We start from the raw sequence: 25906 nt of genomic DNA on the forward strand, positions 1-25906 counted from the left end.
CTTTTTCTTTTTTTTCCTTCTCTCTTTTTTCTTTTTTGTCTTTCTTTTTTATTTTTTGAAAATTTCAATAAATATATTAAAAAAATAATAATAGTAGGAGACAGTGGAAATATTCATTCAGAAAACATTTTTGATCCCCCAGTTAGAACCCAGGAAAATTCAAATTGGAGCATTTAAAATTTTTTCCTGGTTCTAAGAAATCTTTGCTCAAGTCACTCAAAGTCAGCCATGGAAATTTTCTCCTATGGAGATGGAACACTTTGACCCTAGTTCTTTGTTGCCATGGTGTAGGTGAGTGAGAAAATAGGGAAAGTAAGCAAAGATTGCAGGGAGCAGGGGGAGGAAGAAAGAAATCAAGGAGTGGCATAAGCAGATCTGTCCCCATTCCCTTAGAAAGATTTTTCAGCTTTGGGAATCTAACACAGCTAAATTATCCAAGTCCTTGTGAAAGTGTGAGTTTGCTAGGAAGACTTCAGCTAGTTTTAAGTTTAGATTAGCATAGGAATTTTAGATGGAATAATTGCAAATAACATTGCCTCACTAGTTCAAAGTTAAAGGTTTAGATTTCTTTGCAAATCAGAATAGAACAAATCTCTCCTCAGTTTTGGGGAAGGTAAGGTTTTGAAACATAGTGCTGTAACCAAAGATGTTGCTCAGTTGTTGCTAAGGTTTCCTTCAGCAAGATGGGGAGGGAAGCAATTTATAGGAACTTCCCTCCCACTGCAGCCCCCCATATCTGCTGTACTGTCCCTAAACTCCCAAGCAGCTTTTTTTTGGGGGGGGAGGCCTGCAAGGTGAGGGAGAGGCATTGCTTATGATTGTTTCCCTCCCATCCCACTGACACAAAGTTACTGCCAGCTGAGTGCTACCGCTGGATACAACCTGTAAGCACCTGCAAGACCTGCTTTGTGGCACCCATCTGAAAGCAACCATCATTTAAGCAGCATGTCTGACACAGACTCTTCTTTGCTTCTCTTTATTGGTAATTCACACCGCTTGCAAATACACCAACAACATACTGCCATTTTAGAAGAGTAATTCACACACAAAAATATTTACACAACAGGAAATAAGAGTGTTTCAGAATAATGCACAGGAAGTGCATTATTTTCCATCCTACACTTTTGCATGATTACTCATTATTAGTAAACTGAAGAGCCCTAATAATCCAAGAGCTTTTTCCTTTCTTCTGCTTCATATTAATCCTTGGTTCTTGTAAACACACACACACACACACACACACACACAGCAGGAAATGAATAGCTGACTCTGTAAGCAACCTCTGAGAAGAGAAAACAGAAAAAGGCAGATAAGTGGCACAAAGAAAAGTCAGAAGAGTGCAATTATTTACTTTGTGACCCTTTACCAGCAACAGTGTGGAACACAAAACTCCTTTCTTCTGCCCCAATTACTTCACCCCACTGCTTCTTTCTGTACCACAGTAATTAGAGCTAGAGGGTTGCATAGTCAATACCGAGAGAGCAAGAAATTCAAGTTATACAGAGCTCTAAAATATGCATGGCCTCCCTCGTGTTTCCTATTTAGGGCTAACCATAGCTTGCTATGACATTAGCTGTGACCTTCAAAGCAGAATCAGTTACCCATAGTATCTGATTACAACCACAGTTTGCAGATTTTAAATGTCACAGTAAACTGAGGTTAGCATTAAAAAGGAAATGGAGAGAAAAGCCTCTCAAGAGAGGAAGTCGACAGATGGTTTGAACCTGAGCCTCTGATCACAGCAGGATAGTTCAAAACAGTTCATATATAAAATTAGGTAAGTTACAAGGCAAATTTTAAAAATAGCTTGCTTTACAACATGTAAACACATCTGAATTTAAGATGTGAAGTTTACCTGGGCTAATCAGAAAAAAGGCAGTTAATGGAACCATTAGAACAAATGGAGTAACACATACAGAACAAATTAACTTGGCATGTCCAAAAATAAATGTTGGTACTTTTATTAGATTTAGTTAGCCTTTTCTCACTTAAAGCAGACAAACATGTTACCATAAGTTTCTATGCTTCATGCTATGGTACAGTGTACTTTTAAAAAATACCATTATTTTGCAGTATTTAGCATATCTCAAGCATGCATTTTAAAACTTGTCTGAAATAAAGCTATTTAGTACCTGAGAAATTAAGGCAGTCCTATGTATAGTTCCTTTGGAATAGCCCTGACTGAATTCAATGGAAGTTCTGCCAAAACATCACCATCATTATATTTATTTCTATCTGGCCTTTTTCCTGACAAGACTCAAGATCAGTTACAACTAAAATAGAAACAGCTAAAAACTTTATTTTAACGGAAATTTAATATTTAAAAAAATAAGCATAGGATTGCACTGTAACTCATTATTTTAGGGAGGAAAAAATAAGTTTAAAAGAAGTGCATATACTCCCTTCTTTGGTGAAAACCAGCTTCTACAGGTAACATAGCAAGTAGAAGAGGGGCCCAAAAAGCAAATGTGACTCTTAATTTGGCACTGTAACAGGGATTACACCCAATGCTTTTCTGTTCCCTCTTTTCAAGTTTCTCGCAGATTTGGTCCCCTTCAGCCTTCATTAGTAACTGTATTTATAGTGAAGAAAGAAGACAAAAACCAGCAAGGCAGTGAAGATCGCCTGCAGAGTAGACAATGTCCAGGGAAGTCCCAGGAATAGAATCTGCAAAGCTGTTTGTGCCTCCCCTGATGACAAGCTGTAGAATAATAACCATGCAAAACAAATATATGTTACTTAATTTGCAAAACTATGCAGGCCAGAGAATTCAGGTTACCTTCGTGTCCCAGGATCAGGTTTTTGGGCCACAAGTACACGCAGCCCAGGCTACCATTCTGCCACTGCACAGACCAGAAACGGAGAGACCATGGTCCCACGGACTCTGCCGCAGTGCAGAAAGAGACCTGCCCTTGTCTATTTATCTCATCCATAAAACATTCCTTTCCCTCATCCAAAGCCTGCCAAAGAAAAACAATGAAATCTAAGGAATATACAAGTGAGCAAGAATTACCGACGAAAGAAGAATGGCAGACAAAATTGATGGACTATGCAGAATCACATAAATTAACAGGAAGGATTCGAAACCTGCGGGACCAGAGTTTCTTAGAAGACTAGAGTAAATATATGAACTATTTGAAAAGTAATGGTAATGAACAGATCACGCTAGTAGGATTGCAAGAAGTTTTGTAAGGAGGACTATTTGAATTATTGCAAGAAAGACTATGAGAAGAATTGTTAGTTAATGATAATTAAGAGTAATAGAGAAATTAAGAAATGCAGAATAAGTGATAAAGAACGAAAAATCATCAGAGGCGTTGACAGAAGTCTAAAATATTGTATAAGATAAGAAGTTATGTTATATGATTGTTGGAAATGGTATGTTAAAAAAACCAATAAAAATGTAAAAAAAGATGGAGGAATATACAAGCTACCATCACAAAAGCACAAAAAAGTAGCAAGAAGAAAAGCAGAAATATTTGAAACCAAAAAAAAAAAAAAAAAAAAGAAGAAGAAGAAGAAAAAAAGGTAATATTGTTGTCCATAACATGGGGCTGAAATATCACATTGAGATCTTACCTAGGCTTTGAATGGTAAATTGTTGTGTATTCTACTACTTTCTGTTAAGGTAAATGAGAGAAAGGTTTGATGCCAATTGCTGCATCACATTTCAAAACTCTCCAGAAATTTAAAAGGTGTAGTTAGATATTCACTGTTTAACTTTAAAAACCAAAGGGGAGGTGCTCTTCTGTCACCGTTCGTCAATACTTAATATTATGACAAGCTACCATATAAATTACAATACTATTTTAGAAAGCAACCACCATGAAATTGGATCCCCTCTGCTATTCACTGATGATAACCCACCAAAGGAATAGAACATAAGCAATGGAGCAGCTAAACTCCCATTTCCCTTAGAAAATGACTCACTATTACCACATACTGATGGTAAGACAAGAAACACAAATTCAGATGATGAGGTATGTAAAAAAATATATTTAGATGACTGCATAAAGGAAAAAAAACCTTTGTTTAGCAAACAAAATTAGTATCACCTCAAAAATAAGTAGTATAATACAATTTACACCCAATAAACTTGGAAGAATTAAAAGCTTCTAATTTCCAACCATTTCCGTCAAAGAAATAGTTTAAAATATTTTGTTTTCTTCCCCCTCTTCTCTCTTCCGTGAAAAAACACCCCCCACTGCAGTATAGTTAGTCTGTTAGTGATCATTCAGTCTCTGTCGTATGTTTCTAGATTTTCCATTTTCAAATTTTCGCTTTTTGAAAACTGGTATTCCGTCTGTTGTGTCTCCAAGAGAAGTGACAGTTCTTTCTTTAAATATCACTTTGGCATCCTCTGGGGCTTCCAGAACTGGGGCTGGCAGAGAGTCACTTTCCACGTTGGGAAGCTCCAAGTCTATTTTTTCACTAAGATAAAACAAAACAAAACAAAACAAAAAGAAGCATTAAACAAATGCAAGTTCCACTAATATATCAAACCAAAATCACGTGACATCGGTAAGGGAATTCAAACACAAAAGCTGACAACAAAAACCCATCAAGCAAAAACACTGCTCAGCCTTGAATCAAATAGGCAACATAAAAGAACAATATAATCAGACTAGTGTTAAGTTAATTGCATACGTAAAATTGACAACGTAAGTTTATGGGAGCAAGCGAGGTTGGGGACAGGTTTGAAGGGACACTCCCCAGGTGTGCCCTTGGGCAGCATGGGAGGGCTGGGTGGATTATTATTATTATTATTTACACCCCACCCATCTGGCTGGGTTTCCCCAGTGACTCTGGGCGGCTCTCAACAGAATATTAAAAACACGATAAAACATCAAACATTAAAAACTTCCCTAAACAACAGACTGGTTGCAATATCACCAATTAAACAATGTGTTTAAAATGGATAAGAAAAATGGATTTAGTAAGGAAATGTCAAGGTCTGAAAAGGATTTATTGGAAAACATTATGAAGTTACCTTCCAAAATGTGTAAGTTGTTAGAGTGGCATACTAAGGATGAAGAAGTTAAATCAGTAATGATACAAGGGGCACAATATCTAATTTTCATTTTGGGAAAAGTTAAAATTTACAGCATGCTGTGCGCTGAAGGAGAACTATATGAAAATGATGTGTCAGTGGTATTTAACACCTATAAAATTAGCAAAGATGTATAGAATTGCTTCAAAGGTATGTTGCAAATATTAGGAGAAGGAAGGCATGTTCTACCACATGTGGTGGACGTGCAAGATAACAAACGCATTCTAGGAAATGATCTATAGTGAGTTGAAAAAAATGTTTAAAAGAATGTTTGTGAAAAAAACCAGAGGCTTTTTTATTAGGAATTTTAGGTGCAGAGATACCAAAGTAGCAGCAACAATTATTCATGTATGTGATGACAGCAGTGAGGATACTACTGGCCCAGAGATGGAAAGAAGATAAAGTCCTGACCAGAGACGAATGGCTGATGAAGATGATGCCAAAAATGACTGGGAAGATCAGAAACCAGGAAGAGAAGAACTTTAAGGAGTAGGAAAATTTTACACTGTACTTAAGAGAACACTGTAAACAACTAAAAACTTTGGCAGGATTTGAGTGATGCTTGTAATGTACTAAAAATAAAGGTAAAAATGGATTATTTAAGAAAAACAGAAAATAAGTGAAGCAGCTGAAAAAGATTGAAAATGGTAACCATGGAAGGGAGATGGGGAGTCAAAGGATTCAGGGGATCCTAATGATGCTAAATGATGATGTTGATGTTTAATGTTTGAATTTAAATTTGCAATGTAAAACTCAATAAAAAAGATTTATAAAAAAAACCTTCCCTAAACAGGGCTGCCTTCAGATATCTTCTAAAAGAATTGTGCTTGGAAACGTACTGGGAGCCAAGGTAGGTCTTTCATGAGTGGTGGTTTTTTTTAAAATGCATTTTTATTAAATGTAAATTTATTTTTAAATATATTTTTATTAAAGATTTTCTTGGTTTACAAAAGTATGTGCAATCTCTCTCTCTCTTTTTCCCCCAAGTAACATTTTTTTACAGATCAGTTTCATTTGTTGAGATATTAGAAAGAAAAGGGGGAAAGAGGTGGAGGGGGGAAAGGTGAGTGGGAGTGGAGTGGGGTGCCAATGTTTCTATTTTACTTAATATATGTGGGGTTTTGTGTCAGCATCGCTTGTGCAGGTTCTCTGCTATTCACTTGTGTTCCTTTGGTGGTGAGAGAGGTTGGGGTGGGGTTGACCTAGGGTGTGGTTGTTTGTTTATGATTGGCTGTGGTGATCTTTGTTTTCATGTGTGAGTGGGGGGTGTGTGTTTTGGATCAGGTTAGCCATATTGATTTGTACGCTGTTGGTGGATTTTTGTCGTCATCTTGTTGGGCTGTGTATGTGATAAAGGGGAGCCATACCGGGGTGAAGGCATCTTCTTCTATTTGTCCCTGTGTCAGTTTCAGTTTATTGGTAAATTTTTCTAGTAAGGCTGTTTCCCATACTATTTGGTGCCATTGGTCCATGCTTACTCCTGACAGGTCTCTCCAGTATCTGGTTATGATGTTTCTGGTTGCTGAAAGTAGGTGGGTTATGAGTTCTTTGTGGTGTAAATGGGCATTATTGTCTTCGAAGATGTTTAGTAGGGCCAGTTCTGGGGTGATTTCTAATACTTGCTTAGTTATTTTACATATTTCTCGTATAGCTGTTGTCCAGAATAGTTGGATTTTGGGGCACTCCCACCACATGTGGAGGTATGTGCCTGTGGAGGTGCACCCTCTCCAGCATTTTGGTGAGGTTCCTGGGCATATTAGCGCTAGTTTTCTTGGTGTTAGGTACCACCTGTAGGTGAGTTTCAGAGTAAGTTCTTTCCTTTTCGTTGATATGGATTTAAAGGGTTGTTTAGACCACATTCTGGTCCATTGAGTGGGGTTAATCTCATAGCCTATGTCATCCTCCCATTTTTTTTTATTATGTCCAGGGGGTTCGTGGGATTTTGGAGTAGCATTTTGCATATTGCGGATACCATCACTTTACCGTGCCCCTTTGTTGTTAGGAGGAGATTTTCGAAGGTTGTCAGGGGCCTAGTTGCTACTGATTTTACTGCTGGATTGTTTAAGAGAGCATGTAGTTGGTGTTGTGCTAACCAGGGCATTTGGGTGTCTTCTAGTTTGTCCTGTATTTCTTGTGTTGACAGAGGTTTGTTATTTTTATAGAAGTCTATTAGGCAATATAAGCCTTTGGTTTGCCAGGTTTTTATTTGGAGGTTTTGTGCTGCATGGTGGAATATTGGGTGGTACGCCAGGGGGATTGGTGGGGATGGGGTTGGGGATAGTTTGCCTATTTCTGCTTTCCCTGGTTTGAGCATGGTCTATGTGTACCTGTTAACTGTTGTGGGAATCTTCCTTAGTTTGTTTGGGAGGAGTGGGTATGCTGTGGTGCAGGTATTTTCAATTGTTTTCCTCTCTAGGTGTATCCATTGTTTTCTCTCATCTTCTAATATGTATGGGATTATATGGCGTATTTGGTTGGCAATGTAATATGCTTCTATGTTGGGGATTCCCCATCCTCCTTTTGAGGTGGGGAGGTGCAGGTATTTGGGGCTTATTCTTGGGTTTTTTATGTGAGAAGATAAAAGAGTGTAGTTTTCTCTGCCATCTGTGGAGTTGGGTTGGGGGAATCCAGATTGGGAGGGTTTGGAATAGGTAGGTTAGTTTTGGGAGGGTGATCATTTGGATCATGGCTATTTTGACTGAGAGAGTGAAATTCATGTTGTTCCATCTTTTTAGGTCTTTGTTAATTTGTCGTCACAGGGGATTGTAGTTGTGGAGGTACAATTTATTGAGGTTTCTGGTTATTTGTACCCCTAGGTATCTGAACTTGGTGTGGCAAAGTTTTATCTTGGTGACATTAGTGAGTTCTTTTTGGGTGTGAGGAGGGGTGTTGAAGCACAGCTTCTGACTCTGCAAAATTTACCTGTAGGCCTGACACCATTGCAAATGTGTTGAGTTCTCTGATTAGGAAGGTTGTTGTGCTTATGGGGTCTGGTGTTGTGACCATTAGGTCATCTGCAAAGAGCCCTAATTTATAGGTTCTGCCTTTTATTTCCACTCCCTTGATTTCTGTGGCTGCTCGGATTTAGATTGTTAAGGGTTCCAGAGCCAGGATAAATAAGAAGGGAGACAGTGGGCATCCTTGCTTCGGGCCTCTTTGGAATGCTATAGTATTTGAGTCCATATTGTTAGTTCTGCATTTTGCTGAGGCTTGGGAGTATATTTGTTTGAGGATTTGTAGGAAGTTGGGGCCAAATTTCATGTTAGTTAGTACTGCTAATATGTATTCCCATTCTAAGCAAGGATGTCTAGGGACATAATTCCAGTTACAGATAGGTAGCCGTGTTGGTCTGCCATAGTCAAAACAAAAAAAATTTTCCCCTTCCAGTAGCACCTTAAAGACCAACTAAGTTAGTTCTTGGTATGAGCTTTCGTGTGCATGCACACTTCTTCAGATACACTGAAACAGAAGTTGCCAGATCCTTCTATATAGTGAGAAGGTGGGGAGGGGTATTACTCAGAAGGGTGGTGGGAATGGGTGATTGGCAGATAGCTGTGATGAGCCTGTTGACGACTCTTAACGACTGCAATAGGTCTTACAGGAAAAAGCAAGGGGTGAGAAGGTGAAAAATGGCTTTGTCATGTATAATGAGATAAGAATCCAATGTCTTTGTTCAGACCAGGTCTCTCCATGGTTTTAAGTTTGGTAATGAGTTGCAATTCAGCAGCTTCTCTTTCCAGTCTATTTCTGAAATTCCTTTGTAGTAAAACAGCTACTTTGAGATCTTGTATAGAATGTCCTGGGAGATTGAAGTGTTCTCCTACTGGTTTCTCTGTCTTGTGATTCTTGATGTCCGATTTATGTCCGTTTATTCTTTGGCGTAAGGTTTGGCCTGTTTGTCCAATATAGAGAGCTGAAGGACACTGTTGGCATTTGATGGCATATACAATGTTAGACGATGAGCAATTAAATAGTCCCGAGATGGTATGTGTGATGTTGTTGGGGCCAGTAATGGTGTTGTCCGGGTGTATGTGGCAGCAAAGTTGGCATCTGGGTTTATTGCAGGGACATATTATTAATTAGGGACATAATTGTCAGTGGGAGTTTAGTTGCCTTGCTGTGTTCGATCAGGTTCAGTAGTTTCCTGATGGGGTCTGTAATACTGCAACCAGGGACAAAGCCAGTCTGGACTGGGGCTATTAACCTGTGCAGGAAGATTTTTAGCGGTTGGCCAAGACTGATGTGCGTATCTTGTAGTATTGGTTTATTAATGAGATTGGGCAGTATGATTCTACTTTGAGGCTGTCTTTCAGTGGTTTGGGGATGGAGACTATTTTGGAGTGAGTCCAGGTTTTGGGGATGGGCCCCCCTTTTATGATTTCATTGAATAGGCGGGTCATGTAGGGCATCAGGGGTTCTTTGAATTTCCTATAGAATGCTGCTGTGAAGCCGTCTGGGCCTGGGGCTTTGTGTGGTTTCAGGTTTTTGAGGACCGTATCTATTTCCTCTGGGGTGATAGGACTGTCCATGAATTCCTGTTTCTCATCAGTTAAGGTAGGCATGGTCAGTCCCACTAGGAATTTTCTGATTTCCTTCTCAGGTGGGTTATGGGAGGTGTATAGGTTGGAATAGAATTCTGTAAAGCCTGAGGTTATTTCTTTGGGGGAGAATGTTATGTTGCCATCTTTTTTGGTGATTGCAGTGTATTCTTGTTTTGAGTGCTTTTTTCCTACATCTATTTGCTAGTAGTCTGGAGTTTTCCCCTCCATATTCATAGAAGCATTGTTTAGAGTATAGAATACTGACCATTGTTTTGCCGATTTCTAGGGAGTCTAGCTCTCTCCTTTTTTGTTCTATAAGTTTGAGGAGTTTTTTAGATCCTGTTTGTTTGTAGCGTGATAAGATGGCTGTGATGTCTTGCTCTATTTTGCTAATTTTTGTGGAGGTTTGTTTTTTAAGGAATGCTTTCTCTTTTATGCAAGCTCCTCTGGTGACCGCTTTCATTGTGTTCCATAGGAGGGGGGTTGTTACATTGTCTAAATAATTTACCTTGAAGTACCTTGAGTGTCAGGTTTGGGATTGTATTTTTCAGCCAGCGTACAATTAGGTCTGCTGGGCTTTTCTCCTCCACTTTTTCAGGAAAGTTGCGGAAGCGGATGTTGCAGCATCTACTGTGATCTTTGAGGTCTGCTTGTTTGCTTCCTCTGAGGCTTGCTTTCGGCGCACTAGCCACCGGAGGGGTAGGCTTGGGTCGGGCTCAGCCACGTGGCCTCCTTTGCCCTCCCAATGCTCACCTACCTCTCCTCTTCTTTCCCGTCAGCAGCGGCGATGGCAGCAGCAGCGGTAAGGTTGGGGCTCCTTTTTCTTTCTTCCTCTTCCTCTCCCCCCCTTTCCTTCTCCTTCGCATTAGCTCCGTGGTCCTCCTGGCCCTGGAGCTCCTCTGGGCCGTTGGAAGGGTGCCCGGGTGCCTTCCCAGCTCGATCAAAGCCACGGGGGGGGGGGGTTAGGCTCCTCTGGTAGACGTACCGGGCACCCCCGATTCCTCTATGCTAGCAGCGCTGGCGGCAGCAGTCCTGGTAGCCCGGGAGTCAGCCAGCCAGAGCCGTTTACTTTGGCTGGCTTCAGGAGCTGTTTTCTGCTGTGGCGGCCGCCATGGTGCCTCGCTGGAAGACTGGTGTTATGTGGACTCGGCGGATACTCCCAGTCACCAGTCTAGTTGCCACATTTTGGATTAGTTGTAGTTTCTGGGTCACCTTCAAAGGTAGCCCCTCAGGACTTCCGGGTTGGCGCCTCCGGTAATGGCGGAATTCCTCTGATCGGGAGGAATTTGCCTTGTGGAAATTCGGGTCTGGCCGCCATGGCGAAGGCGGAGACCCACTACAAATCACAGGAGGGTGAAGCCTGTGAACGTGGGATTCAGCTGGCACCTTTTGTGCCTCCCCTACTCACGGGGAAACCCGGTTTCGGGGATCCGGAGCGACGTGGGGTGAGTGGCGCGGTGCTTCGAATTGACTGCTTCTTCCACGGAGCGAAGCCGCATAGCTGTTGCCGGAGAGCGCTGACTTTTTCCTGTGGACAACTTGATCTTAAAGCAACTACCAGTGAGTAGAGCGGAGAATTGGATTTTTAAACGTCTTAATTTGGTGTCGAAACGGGGAGGTCCAAAACAGGAAGTCCACCTTCCCCTTCTGTAAATAGACTGAAGCAATGAGGATGCAAGCTGAAGTTGTGGAAAGCTCATTGTAAAGGACTAAGTTTCCATCAGTAAAAAATACTAAACCCCCTTGGTGGCAGGAGAAGAGGGGGAGAAGCTTTGGACTGAATATACCTGCAGGAGAGAGCGAACAGAATTAAAATACCATTGCTCCGATCCTGGAAACGGGCTGCCAGCAGGACTGACGTGCTTTAGAATGCTCATTGACTGTGATTAGAACGTTCACTGACAGCTAGTTAAATAAGAGAAATATATTGTTTCCATTGTCTCCGTCTGCGTTTAAAAAGGAGTAAAAGTAACTGAAAATTGAAACTAACTTTATTGTTTGAACTGTGTTTAAAAGGACCAATACAAATAGAAACTGTTTCCCTCTAGAGGAAGCTATTGAAACTGTTACAAGAGCTGAGCTGGGGGAATTTCCAGCTGCAAGATAAAAAGCTGTGAGACTCTGGGATTGACCTTGAATTGGTTAAGAATGTCGACAGACGAGGCCTTAGTGGCTGTATTAAGTAAGATAAATGACTCACTGGAACAGCTCAACAAGAAGGTGGATGTGGTAACTACCAAAATCGATAATTTGGGACAAAAAGTGAACATCAATATAGAAACTATTCAGAAATTGATACAGGAATCCACTTTGACATGGCAAACTGCGGAGAAGGCTAGGGAGAAAGTTGCTGCCGTTGAACCTAAAGTAACACAATTGGAGAGAGAGAGAGCCCCAGCCTTACAGATGCAATTTGATGACCATAAGTTGATGCCTTCTATGATTGAATTTAAAGAAAACAAGATTTTGAGGATCAGAGCCCTACCTGAACTGGAGAAGGAAAGTTTGATAGATCCCCTCACAGAGGAATTTGCTGATTTTTGGGACCTGGACTTGGGTCAAGAAGAGATTAAAATTGTGAGGGCCTTCAGACTTGGAGAAATTTTGAAAGACGTCCTGAAATATCTTTTGCACCTCAGTTTTAACTACGGAGACTTGGTTGCCCTGTCGAGAAGGAATAAAATCATCTCTAGGTGGGAGTTTCCCTGAGATCTACTCTTCAGCTTCAAAGGAAGGAAAACAAAAATAAGATCAGCAGAAGACAAAGTAAAGTGCATGTATAAATATGAAGAAGACTTGCAGAAGGGACTGGGACTTGGAAAAGAGTTAAGAGCCTCGGACAGAAGATCACCAGGTTGATGGACTATATGGAATTGGCGGAAACGACTGGCAGAATCCGAAACCAGGGAGAAGAGACGGTGGAAGAAGATTGGGAAAAAAAAATAAAGACTATTTATAGAAATATTGTAAAATTAATGAGTGTTAGAAAAATGTTGGAATGAAGTTATACGGCTTTAGTAGAAATGTTATAAGGAATTAAGTACAAATAGACTATTGGAGTATTAAAGGGAAAATAAGGTTAAAATATGTTAAGATAACTATATGACAGAAAATAGAGGAAGATGGAAAGGAATTGCTGAAACAATTAATAGAAGTGGAATACAAAAAGGGAGGTGTGAGGAGGTCGTTGAAACAAGTGAATGTAAGATATGATATTGAAAAGATATAATATGTGTTTTAAATCATTTTTGCTCTGTTTTGTTTAGTTTATTGTGTGAATGTTGTGTTGTGTATTGTTTATTCATTGTATTGTATTGTTTCTCTCCTTTCCTTTTTTCTTTTTTGTAATGTTTAAAAGCAATAAATATTATTTAAAAAAACAAAACAAAGGTAGCCCCTCATAGAGCACATTGCAGTAGTCCAAGCAGGAGATAACCAGAGCATGCACCAGTCTCGCGAGACATTCTGCAGGCAGGGAGGGTCTCAGCCTGCGTACCAGATGGAGCTGGGAGACAGCTGCTATGGACACAGAATTGCCTTGAGCCTCCATGGACAGCTGTGAGTCCAAAATGACTCCCAGGCTGTGCACCTAGTCTTTCGGGGGCACAGTTACCCCATTCAGGACCAAGGAGTCCCCTATACCTGCCCACCCCCTGTCCCCCCAAAACAGTATTTCTGTCTTGTCAGGATTCAGCCTGAATCTGTTAGCCACCATCCATCCTCCAACTGCCTCCAGACACTCACATAGGACCTTCACCGCCTTCACTGGTTCTGATTTAAAAGAGAGGTAGAGCTGGGTATCTTCTGCATACTGATGAACACCCAGCCAAAACCCCCCAATAACGGAGAAAGGACGGAACCCTGAGGCACCCCACAAGTGAGAGACCAGGGCTCCAAATAGTCATCCCCCAACACCACTTTCTGGACACGGCCCAGGAGGAGGGAATGGAACCACCGTATAACAGTGCCCCCAGCTCTCAGCTCCTCTAGACGGTCCAGAAGAATGTTATGCTCGATGGTAACAAAGGCTGCTGAGAGATCCAGCAGAACTAGGAAACAGCTTATTGTAACACGAATAATGTAATATTAGTTAAAGGAAAGAGTGAGAAAATGAACTAGAAAAATGTGTTTAGATGCAAAGAAATAGGAGAAAATTTGTGTAGTGTTGGGGGAGGCCAAGGGATCTAAGTAATCCCAGGAGTGAAAAAATTGAAAATAATGTGAATGTCCCCTTCATGGATCACTGCCTTGCCGTGGCGAAGGGGCCTGAATAACTCAGAGAAGCTATGAGCTATGCCGTGCGGGGCCACCCAAGATGAACAGGTCATAGTGGAGTTTTGACCAAACGTGATCCACCTGGAGGAGGAACCGGCAAGCCACTCCAGTATCCCTGCCAAGAAAACTCCATGGACAAAGACAACAGGCATATAAAAGTTATGATGCTGGAAGATGAGCCCCTCAGGTCGGAAGGCGTCCAACATGCTACTGAGGAAGAGCGGAGGACAAGTACAAGTAGATCCAGAGCTAATGAAGCGGCTGGGCCAAACCTGAAAGGACGCTCAGTTGCAGATATGCCTGGAGGCGAAAGGAAAGTCCAATGCTGTAAAGAAAAATATTGCATAGGAACCTGGAATGTAAGAACCATGAACCTTGGTAAGTTGGATGTGGTCAAAAATGAGATGGCAAGAATAAATATTGACATTCTGGGCATCAGTGAACTAAAATGGACGGAAATGGGCGAATTCAGTTCGGATGACCATCATATCTACTACTGTGGACAAGAATCCTGTAAAAGAAATGGAGTGGCCCTCATAGTCAACAAAAGAGTGGCAAAAGCTGTACTGGGGTGCAATCTCAAAAATGATAGAATGATCTCAATACGAATCCAAGGCAGACCTTTTAACATCACAGTAATCCAAGTTTATGCACCAACCACTGGTGCTGAAGAAACTGAAATTGACCAATTCTATGAAGACTTACAACACCTTATAGAAATGAGACCAAAGAAGGATGTTCTTCTCATTATAGGGGATTGGAATGCTAAAGTAGGGAGTCAAGAGATAAAAGGAACAACTGGCAAGTTTGGCCTTGGAGTTCAAAACGAAGCAGGGCAAAGGCTAAGAGAGTTCTGCCAAGAGAAGAAGCTGGTCATCACAAACACTCTTTTCCAACAACACAAGAGACGACTCTATACATGGACATCACCATGTCCATTAAGCTTGAATTTTGCTATAAGAAACTGATGATCTGAGCCACAGTCAGCTCCAGGTCTTGTTTTTGCTGACTGTATAGAGCTTCTCCATTTTTGGCTGCAGAAATATAATCAATCTAATTTCGATGCTGCCCATCTGGTGATCATAGAATCATAGAGTTGGAAGAGACCACAAGGGCCATCGAGTCCAACCCCCTGCCAAGCAGGAAACACCATCAGAGCACTCCTGACATATGGTTGTCAAGCCTCTGCTTAAAGACCTCCAAAGAAGGAGACTCCACCACACTCCTTGGCAGCAAATTCCACTGTCAAACAGCTCTTACTGTCAGGAAGTTCTTCCTAATGTTTAGGTGGAATCTTCTTTCTTGTAGTTTGGATCCATTGCTCCGTGTCCGCTTCTCTGGAGCAGCAGAAAACAACCTTTCTCCCTCCTCTATGTGACATCCTTTTATATATTTGAACATGGCTATCATATCACCCCTTAACCTCCTCTTCTCCAGGCTAAACATGCCCAGCTCCCTTAGCCGTTCCTCATAAGGCATCGTTTCCAGGCCTTTGACCATTTTGGTTGCCCTCCTCTGGACACGTTCCAGTTTGTCAGTGTCCTTCTTGAACTGTGGTGCCCAGAACTGGACACAGACCTCCAGGTGAGGTCTGACCAGAGCAGAATACAGTGGCACTATTACTTCCCTTGATCTAGATGCTATACTCCTATTGATGCAGCCCAGAATTGCATTGGCTTTTTTAGCTGCCGCGTCACACTGTTGGCTCATGTCAAGTTTGTGGTCAACCAAGACTCCTAGATCCTTTTCACATGTAGTGCTCTCAAGCCAGGTGTCACCCATCTTGTATTTGTGCCTCTCATTTTTTTGCCCAAGTGCAATACTTTACATTTCTCCCTGTTAAAATTCATCTTGTTTGTTTTGGCCCAGTTCTCTAATCTGTCAAGGTCGTTTTGAAGTGTGATCCTGTCCTCTGGGGTGTTAGCCACCCCTCCCAGTTTGGTGTCATCTGCAAATTTGATCAGGATGCCCTTGAGTCCATCATCCAAGTCATTGATAAAGATGTTGAATAAGACCGGGCCCAAGACAGAACCCTGTGGCGCCCCACTAGTCACTCTTCTCCAGGATGAAGAGGAACCATTGATGAGCACCCTTTGGGTTCGGTCAGCCAGCCAGTTACAAATCCACTGAGTGGTAGCATAGTCAAGACCGCATTTTACCAGCTTCTTTACAAGAATATCATGGGACACCTTGTCAAATGCCTTGCTGAAATCAAGGTAGGCTACATCCACTGCGTTCCCTTCATCTACCAGGCTTGTAATTCTGTCAAAAAACGAGATCAGGTTAGTCTGACATGACTTATTTTTCAGAAATCCATGCTGACTATTGGTGATCACAGCATTCCTTTCTAGGTGCTCACAGACTGTTTGCTTAATGATCTGCTCCAGATTCTTCCCTGGTATTGATGTCAGACTGACTGGGCGGTAATTATTTGGGTCCTCTCTTTTCCCCTTTTTGAAAATAGGGACAACATTTGCCCTCCTCCAGTCTGCCGGCACTTTGCCTGTTCTCCAGGAATTCTCAAAGATGACTGCCAGTGGTTCTGAGATCACATCTGCCAGTTCTTTTAATACTCTTGGATGCAGTTCATCTGGCCCTGGAGACTTGAATACATCTAAACTAGCCAAGTATTCTTGTACTATCTCCTTAGTTATTCTGGGCTGTGTTTCCTCTGCTGAATCATTTGCTACAAATTCTTCAGGTCGGACATTGTTTTCTTTATCGGAGAAGACTGAGGCAAAGAAGGCATTGAGGAGTTCAGCCCTTTTTGTGTCCCCTGTTTGCATTTCACCATCTTCTCCTCTAAGTGACCCCACTGTTTCTTTGTTCAGATTTCCAAAAAATAGCAAGGAGAGACAAGACGGCCTTCTTAAGCGAGCAATGCAAAGAAACAGAGGAAAACAATAGAATGGGAAAAACCAGAGATCTGTTCAAGAAAATTGGAGTTATGAAAGGAACATTTCGTACAAAGATTACCATAATAAAAGACAAAAGTGGAAATGACCTAACAGAAGCAGAAGACATCAAGAAGTGGTGGCAAGAATACACAGAGGAATTATACCAGAAAGATATGGATGTCTCATATACCCCAGGTAGTGTGGTTGCTGACCTTGAGCCTGACATCCTGGAGAGTGAAGTCAAATGGGCCTTAGAAAGCACTGCTAATAACAAGGCCAGTGGAAGTGATGATATTGCAGCTGAACTATTTAAAATTTTAAACGATGACGCTGTTAAGGTGCTACACTCAATATGCCAGCAAATTTGGAAAACTCAGCAGTGGCCAGAGGATTGGAGAAGATCAGTCTACATCCCAATCCCAAAGAAGGGCAGTGCCAAAGAATGCTCCAGCTACCGCACAATTGCACTCATTTCACACGCTAGCAAGGTTATGCTTAAACTTCTACAAGGCAGGCTTAAGCAGTATGTGGACCGAGAACTCCCAGAAGTGCAAGCTGGATTTAGAAGGGGCAGAGGAACCAGAGACCAAATTGCAAACATGTGCTGGATTATGGAGAAAGCTAGAGAGTTCCAGAAAGACATCTACTTCTGGTTCATTGACTATGCAAAAGCCTTTGACTGTGTCGACCACAGCAAACTACAGCAAGTTCTTAAAGAAATGGGAGTGTCTGATCACCTCATCTGTCTCCTGAGAAATCTCTATGTGGGACAAGAAGCTACAGCTAGAACTGGATATGGAACAACTGACTGGTTCAAAATTGGGAAAGGAGTACGGCAAGGCTGTATATTGTCTCCCTGCTTATTTAACTTATATGCAGAATTCATCATGCGAAAGGCTGGGCTGGATGAATCCCAAGCTGGAATTAAGATCGCCGGAAGAAATATCAACAACCTCAGATATGCAGATGACACAACCTTGATGGCAGAAAGTGAGGAGGAATTAAAGAACCTTTTAATGAGGGTGAAAGAGGAGAGCGCAAAATATGGTCTGAAGCTCAACATCAAAAAAACGAAGATCATGGCCACTGTTCCCATCACCTCCTGGCAAATAGAAGGGGAAGAAATGGAGGCAGTGAGAGATTTTACTTTCTTGGGCTCCATGATCACTGCAGATGGTGACAGCAGTCACGAAATTAAAAGATGCCTGCTCCTTGGGAGAAAGGCCATGGCAAACCTAGACAGCATCTTAGAAAGCAGAGACATCACCTTGCCAACAAAGGTCCGTATAGTTAAAGCCATGGTTTTCCCAGTAGTGATGTATGGAAGTGAGAGCTGGACCATAAAGAAGGCTGATCGCTGAAGAATTGATGCTTTTGAATTATGGTGCTGGAGGAGACTCTTGAGAGTCCCATGGACTGCAAGAAGATCAAACGCATCCATTCTTAAGGAAATCAGCCCTGAGTGCCCACTGGAAGGACAGATAGTGAAGCTGAGGCTCCAATACTCTGGCCACCTCATGAGAAGAGAAGACTCCCTGGAAAAGATCCTGATGTTGGGAAAGATGGAGGGCACAAGGAGAAGGGGACGACAGAGGGCGAGATGGTTGGACAGTATCCTCGAAGCTATAAACATGAGTCTGACCAAACTGAGGGAGGCAGTGGAAGACAGGAGTGCCTGGCATGCTCTGGTCCATGGGGTCACGAAGAGTCGGACATGACTAAACAACAAAAGTAAAAAATAAAATAAAATCTAACGACTAAACAACAACAACAAATGTGAAGGTATAAAAAATTTGTTTAAAAAATGAAAAATATTTTTATTCATTTTTTTAAAAAGGAAATAGCTTTCACCTTTGCTCCTAGCCCGCCGGAGATCATCCACCAGTGCAACCAAGGCAGTTTCAGTTCCATGATCAAAGGGATCCAAATGGTTTGCATTCAGTTGTTCAGCAACCACCCGCTCAATCACCTTGCCCAAGAATGGAAGATTTGAGACTGGGCGATAATTGGCCATATTGGCCGGGTACAAAGATGTTTTTTAAGAAGCAGTTTAATAACTGCCTCTTTCAGTGGGTCTGGGAAGGGTCCCTCACAGAAGAAAGCATTCACCACTCTGCAGAGCCCATCACCTAGTCCTTCCCGGCTTGCTTTTATTAGCCAGGATGGGCAAGGATCAAGGAGACTGGTGGTCGGTTTCACTCATCCAAGCAGCCTGTCCACATCATTGGAGATAACAGATTAGAATTGATCCCACGCAACTTTAGACAGGACTCTAGCCCTGCTCCCACGGTGGAGTCTACCTCTTTCCGAATCAAGGAATTCTTGAAGGAGATCTTGGGGTCTTTACCAGGCCCTGATGGCAAACCACCTGTAAAGTTTCCTGCTGCAGTTTCCTGCAGATGCAATAGAGGTCCTGAAGAAGGTCCTCTTTGCCATCGCTATCGCCACTTGGTAGGCTCGAGGTTGAGCTCTTAACCCATGGGTAGGCAAACTGAGGCCTGGGGGCCGGATGCGGCCCAATCGCCTTCTAAATCCGGCCCGCGGATAATCAGCATGTTTTTACATGAGTAGAATGTGTCCTTTTATTTAAAACACATCTCTGGGTTATTTGTGGGGCCTGCCTGGTGTTTTTACATGAGTAGAATGTGTCCTTTTATTTAAAATGCATCTCTGGGTTATTTGTGGGGCACAGGAATTTGTTCATTCCCCCACCCCCCAAAAAACATAGCCCCCCAAAGGTCTGAGGGACAGTGGCCCGGCCCCCTGCTGAAAGAGTTTGCCGACCCCTGCTCTAACCCATGTCCAGTCAGATTCAGAGTGAGTTTTCCACCACTGATGCTCTAGCCGTCTCAACTATTGTTTCATCGCCCTCAGCTCTGGGGAAAACCATGGGCAGTCCGGGCCCCATGCAATTGGAGAGGGTGCTTCGGAGCCAGACAGTCAATAGCCCTGGTTAATTCCGCATTCCAGCGGGCCACCAGGAAATCAGCTGAAAGGCCTTAAACAGGGGATAAAACATCCCCTACAACTCTCTGGAAACCATTTGGATCCATTAAGTGGTGGGGGTGGAACATCCAAATTGGTCCCACCTCCCTGCAGAGGGGAAGGGTCACGGAGGCCAGGTGTACCAGGAAGTGATCCAACCATGGCATTTCTTTTGTTTCGCTTTTATTTAGTGTCAGATCACACACATCTATAGAGGTGAATACCAGGTCTAAGGCATGTCCGCGACTATGGGTTGGGCCAAACTTATTCAGGGACAGCCCCATGGAGGCCATGCTTTCTTGTAAGGTTGTTTTGGCATGGACGTTAAAATCTCCTAGGACAATCAAAGTAGGTGTCTCCAGGAGAACATCCGCCATGACCTGAAGCAGCTCAGGCAGGGAATCCTTGGTGCAGCGGGGAGGTCGGTACACCAAAAGGAATCCTGTACTGCCCCTATTGCCCAACTTCCAGAACATGCACTCAGAAAACTGGGTCTTCCCAATAGGATGCCTGGTGCACGCTAATGACTGCACCCCACCCATATATCCTGGGTTGTTGTGTGTTAAGAGAAACCTGGTAGGCAAGCAGCGACAAGAACAGGCCCATCTGCTTCATCCAACCAAGTCTCTGTTACACGTTATCAAAACATTGTCAGAATCCGGTTTGAAGTTCAGATCGCAATAACAGGAATTCAGAGGAATTTAACGCTCTCCCAAGAAATGGTATACAATCAATGGTCTCCACGCTGCATCTGGGACTTACTAGGGATCTTTATCTTCCGTGATTTCTTCCCATTCCCCGTAAGGTTTGACTCTTCGAGATGCTGCCTGAGAGGTTTCCTGCCGAACGGCTGGTACATCCTCTATATCACTGCTTTCCTGCTTCACTTTTTGCCATTCCCCATAAGGGCTGATCTTTTTGCGTCTGTGAGGCTTTTCCTCTACGTCGTCATCACTTTCTGTTTTCCTCTGAAAGCAAAGAAAGCCAACAGCAAACTACTGAGCAATACACCACCAACAACTTCCTTTAACCAAGAGAGAGTCCACACACACCAAACACTGGTTATACAAAAATTCACTTATCCAAACATGAGGAATTAATACCCAAACTGTGCGTTACACACCACAGATTCATATATCTAAACAGCCGGACCTGCATGTAGTGCTGTAACTAAACAAGCAGCCTTCAACAAGGCTTACTTTTTGTGTTTTGCTGGTCTGTGACAGCCATTTTGCCAGAAACCATGTGGGTGGGGGCGGGGATATCTGACAAACAAGAGAGCATGTTTTCCTTCCCTGTTTTCCTTTTGCAAGGTTTCAGAGGATTTTCCTGGTTTTTCCCATCACTTTGGTGTCAAAATTTGGTGGTCAGGAATGCATTCGAAATTTCCTCATATGACTCAACAGAAAACACTGACTCGTTACACAAACACTCACCTATTTCCTGACAATGCATGGTGTTTTGATAGTGAGACCAACGTATACAACATCAACCTCAACACAATTTATACAAAAGCAGCCTAAACAAGTTCTATAATAAATAAATCAGCAATCCAAGTGCAACATAGTGAGCAAGATGTCTTTATGGGTCCTCCATCCCTGGTATCTCCTCCTTATTTCCCAAATACCCCGCTTCCTCCAGCCCTACTCCCACTCAAAACCCTCTAAGCATCCCCCATTGTCATAAGGCTGTGACCCAGAGACAGGGGGTCCTATCCCTTCTTTTCAACCAGTCTCTCACCCTTGGGGAAGATTGCCTTTGGCTTCCTCTCTAACCACAATCCACATCCCAAAACCACCTGAAAGAAGCGCTCTGTCCCCATAACTGGCTCATCCAAAGGGCTTTTATCTCCCTTGTCCATATAGTGACGTATGGCAACTGGCATGCCAGAAACTGCTGCCATGGGCAGAGAGACTGTTCATTACCCTCCCCACCCCCCACCCCGGCTCTGTGGCCTGGTCTCCTCAGTGGCAAGCATTTCTGCTGGATGGCAATGAACTTTTTATTCAAACTTCAATAATTAATATGACTTGATAAAAGATGTGGGTTTATTCTGAAAATGACTTAGGAAAATGACTTACCCGGAGATTTCTTTTTGGCTTTTGCAGTTCGCTTTTACTGCCTGCTTTCCTTGCATCTGATTCAGCTTTCTTTGACTCCATTTCTTGGCTGTCTTCAGGATGGTTTTCTTTTTGACTCTCTTTTGAAGGAGACACAAAATTATCAGGTTTCTCCCAGGCTGATACTGGAAAACACAGACAGCAATGTATTTTAAACAATAGTTTGTATTAAAAGAATCTATATCCAGCCTATTTTCAAAATAAACTCAAGGTGGCTAACAAATCAAAACATCACACAATGTTAAATTCCCATTCTTAACCCCACTCAAACAAACAACTGTTATTTGCGTTTCACAATGTTAATGCAAAAGCATCAGTTGTACACTCAACATACAGAAACAAATATGGGTCTGAGGTAGATGATGCAATTTGGTGTCATCGGGAAGCTAGATATAAATCTGAAAATTACTGGTTTTGAATTCTGGCAGCTACTCCCAGCCTAGTGCCAAAATGACAACAAAGTAGGCAACCTGGCAAACCTCCCTGGGGAGAGCTTTCCACAATTGGTGTGCCAGTACTGAGAAGAACTACAGTGGTACCTCTAGTTATGAACTTAATTTGTTCCGGAGGTCCGTTCTTAGCCTGAAACTGTTCTTAACTAGAGGCATGCTTTTGCTAATGGGGCATCTTGCTGCCGCTGCGCCGCCGGCACACAATTTCCGTTCTCATCCTGGGGCAAAGTTCTCAACTCGAGGTAACTCTTCCAGGTTAGTGGAGTTTTTAACCTGAAGCGTTTGTAACCTGAGGTGTTTGTAACTCAAGGTACCACTGTACCTAGTTATCATCCACTGTACTTCAGACATGATTGGCTCAAATAGTCATGACATTAAGAGGGCAGACTCAGTCCATTTCACCTTATGAACAGTGCTGCAGCTTCTCTATGGCCCACAAGTTCCTACAGAAAGGACATGAAGGCCTTATCAGGGTAACAACTCCACCCCACCCCCACCCCCTGGGATTTAGTTCTCCATTTGTGCTACTGACTTCACAGAAGTGTAGGGCTGTCTCACACTGGCAAAACTCTGCATGGGCAGAAACTCAAGTTCAATCCCAGCATTTCCAAGGAATTTTGGGAAAGACCTATATCAAAAATCTGGGAAAGCTGCTGCTGGTGTGTGTAGGCAACACTGAGCTAGGTGGACCAATGGTCTAACTCTGGATAAGGCACCTTCCTATGTTTCATCTCTTCTTTATCTTCCTTACCTCCTGTTTCTGTGTTGTAGTAATAGGTGCGACCATCTTCACTTGTTCCTTCCATCCACTGGGCTGTCTAACAGAGAAAAATAAACCACCTAGTAAAAGATTAATCCAAGTCTCACTGATGTACCATATGGATATAGGCAAGGAAGGTCAGACTCCACTTATGAAAATATTGCAATTATATCTAACTCATTAAAATCATCTGGGGGACATTCCATACACTCTAACAGAATTTGGACAGAGACAGAATGGCTCTTAGATAGCCAAGTTACCTGAAATACATCTTTACACCTTTTCTTTGAAGCCTTTGACTTAATAAACTTTATTGTTTCCATTAACAAGTGAAACAAGTCCTTTGTTACCTTGGAAATCCCATTTCCCCACACCCTCGTCTCCCCAAACTGTCAGCTTTTAGAAAGCAATATTCTTAGGACAGGGATCTGTTCTTTTTCTTTATAATTCTTGATTGTACTGTATAAATAATAAGGGTCACCAGAGAACTAAGCAAAATGAATGATGTTGTATAACACCTTGGAAACTGCATTAAAAAAAGAAATTGAACAAAGGTAGGTATAAGAAGTATCACTTAGAAAATCTAATTTTCCTCGCCACCAATTATATATGGCGGGCGCTATGAGTCCTGGGAAAAGATACCAGAGAAACATGTCAAAGACTTGCTCCTGGATCCTGTCCTCACACACCTTAAGCCACATTACAAACTTGTTCCTAAATACCCATGCAACATGATAATTGTAGCTAAACTAATTTTTGCTCTACACTTGAACGCAGTCAATTCTCCAATTAAATAGCAATTAAAAATCTGAGACATTACAGGAGTGGGGAAGTAGACTACCCATAAGCACAGGAGAGATGGAAAATTAAACTTGATGCTATGACAAATTGCTGGTTATAGACTACTATGAAATAAAATGAATTAATTCATGTGAATAGTTCTATTGATTTGCACTTAATAGCTGGAACTTGATTAAAGGCACAGGATGACATGTAATGCGGACTACAAGGGAATAAGAGAAAAGGGACTCTTCTCGTCCACTCGTATAATGCTAGATGCTACCCAAAACGTGTGTACATATTTTGTATGTATAATATCAATCTTTCCTGTTGATTTAAAATGCAACTAACTTGTGCCAGGACCCCAAGCCCATATAGTTTCTTGTGTAAGTATAACCTCGCTTGCTTGGTTAATTTTAAGATATTGCCACATCTTTCCTCTACAAATTGTATTTTGACCTCTAGTAAAAAATGAGAACAGGGCCATAAAGAAGGCTGATCGCCGAAAAATAGATGTTTTTGAATTATGGTACTGGAGGAGATTCTTGAGAGTCCCATGGACTGCAAGAAGATCAAACCTATCCATTCTTAAGGAAATCATCCCTGAGTGCTCACTGGAAGGACAGATCCTGAAGCTGAGGCTCCAATACTTTGGCCACCTCATGAGAAGAGAAGACCCCCTGGAAAAGACCCTGATGTGGGAAAGATGGAAGGCACAAGGAGAAGAGGACGACAGAGGATGAGATGGTTGGACAGTGTTCTCGAAGCTACCAGCATGAGTTTGACCAAACTGCGGGAGGCAGTGGAAGACAGGAGTGCCTGGCGTGCTCTGGTCCATGGGGTCACGAAGAGTCGGACATGACTAAACAACAAAAGTAAAAAATAAAAATAAAATCTAACTTTGCATACTTAAAACTTAACTTTAGCAGGAAGCGTTCTGAAAATGTGAGTCATGCCAAGACTTAGTTTATGGTGTGCAGCATTTGCCAAAGGAGTAGATCCAATAAGGGACACATGGCTTCAGCTGGTGTTTCCCCTTTGGTGTGGGACTTAGCTACTGGTAATTCTAATGACCAGTTCAAGCTCAGAGAACCTGCATAACAATAAAACAAAAGCAGGATTTGCTTTTACAACTTTCATTTACCTTTTGGAGTTCTTGAAGGTTGTCCTGAAATTCTTCAGGTTTCTCCCACTGCGATTCTTAAGGGTGGGGATGATAATAATAAAAGAAGAGATATTAGGTTTCAGTTGTCTGTACATTGAAAAAATGATGGTGACACATAAAGTAAATCTGTATGGAAGTAATGATAGCTGGGTAATGGCTACAGTGATGGGAGCACCGTGGGGAGCACTGAGCTGGCTCTGCCAATGTGTCCACGCAGCCTCCACCTTGCTGGGCCTCATCCCCATCCCGGTAAGCGGCAGTGATGCCAATCTCAGGAGGGTGGCTCCACGTGGTCACACTGATAGCTCCTGAAGGACTGAAGACGGCAGACTGGAGAAAAGCTTCAGAAAGGAAGAAGTCTGTGGCAAATGTGTTTTTTTTAGCCAAGGAACTTCCATGCGTGGTGAGAGCAGGTTATTTTGTTCTGATGTCATAGGTACAAGCGGGTGGTGAGGTAATTGGAAATGAGCCATTGCAAGATATGTGGATGGTTAAATCCACATTCCTTGTTACAGGTTTACCTCCTGATATAGTGTTGTAGTAATACATATAGCCTTCTGGAGAAAATCCTCGCACCCATTCCTTTGTTGCATCTGATGATGTTTCTGTGGTCTCTCTCTCTCTCTTTCTCTTTTCTTTCTTTTCCTCACGCTTTTTTGGTGCTGAGCTCTGACCTAAAGATTCTGAAACATCAAGTTCCAGTTTTAAAAAACAAACATCAAAACTTCCGGGGACTTCTGGGTTGCTGTGGATGCTCCCTTCATGAGCGAAGACCAAGGATATATTTTGGGGGTTTGGGAGAACTACACCCGCTATCATCCCCCTGGATTAAAGAGAGTGGATATAGATCACTCACAACTTGTTAAGCCAGCTCCCCTTCC

General features: G+C 42.4%; 1 protein-coding gene across 5 annotated transcripts in view; it reads right to left on the bottom strand.

Annotated features, from left to right (window-relative positions):
* Window positions 1–3976: 3976 nt before the first annotated feature.
* WBP4 (WW domain binding protein 4) overlaps window positions 3977–25906 on the bottom strand; it is a 28783-nt gene continuing 6853 nt past the window's right edge. For 3 of the 5 annotated variants that reach the window (XM_053397558.1, XM_053397561.1, XM_053397562.1), the window contains 6 exons: window positions 25547–25708; window positions 25005–25060; window positions 23072–23138; window positions 21830–21993; window positions 20511–20716; window positions 3977–4431 (listed from right to left, as the gene is read on the bottom strand). In XM_053397558.1, coding sequence (XP_053253533.1) covers window positions 4224–4431; window positions 20511–20716; window positions 21830–21993; window positions 23072–23138; window positions 25005–25060; window positions 25547–25708 — 863 coding nt within the window. In that variant the 3' untranslated portion in view covers window positions 3977–4223. The remainder of the gene's footprint in view (window positions 4432–20510; window positions 20717–21829; window positions 21994–23071; window positions 23139–25004; window positions 25061–25546; window positions 25709–25906) is intronic. The other 2 variants (XM_053397559.1, XM_053397560.1) reach the window with 2 other exon arrangements.

This window comes from Podarcis raffonei, chromosome 7 (assembly GCF_027172205.1).
Source record: "Podarcis raffonei isolate rPodRaf1 chromosome 7, rPodRaf1.pri, whole genome shotgun sequence".
Taxonomy (NCBI): Eukaryota; Metazoa; Chordata; class Lepidosauria; order Squamata; family Lacertidae; genus Podarcis; species Podarcis raffonei.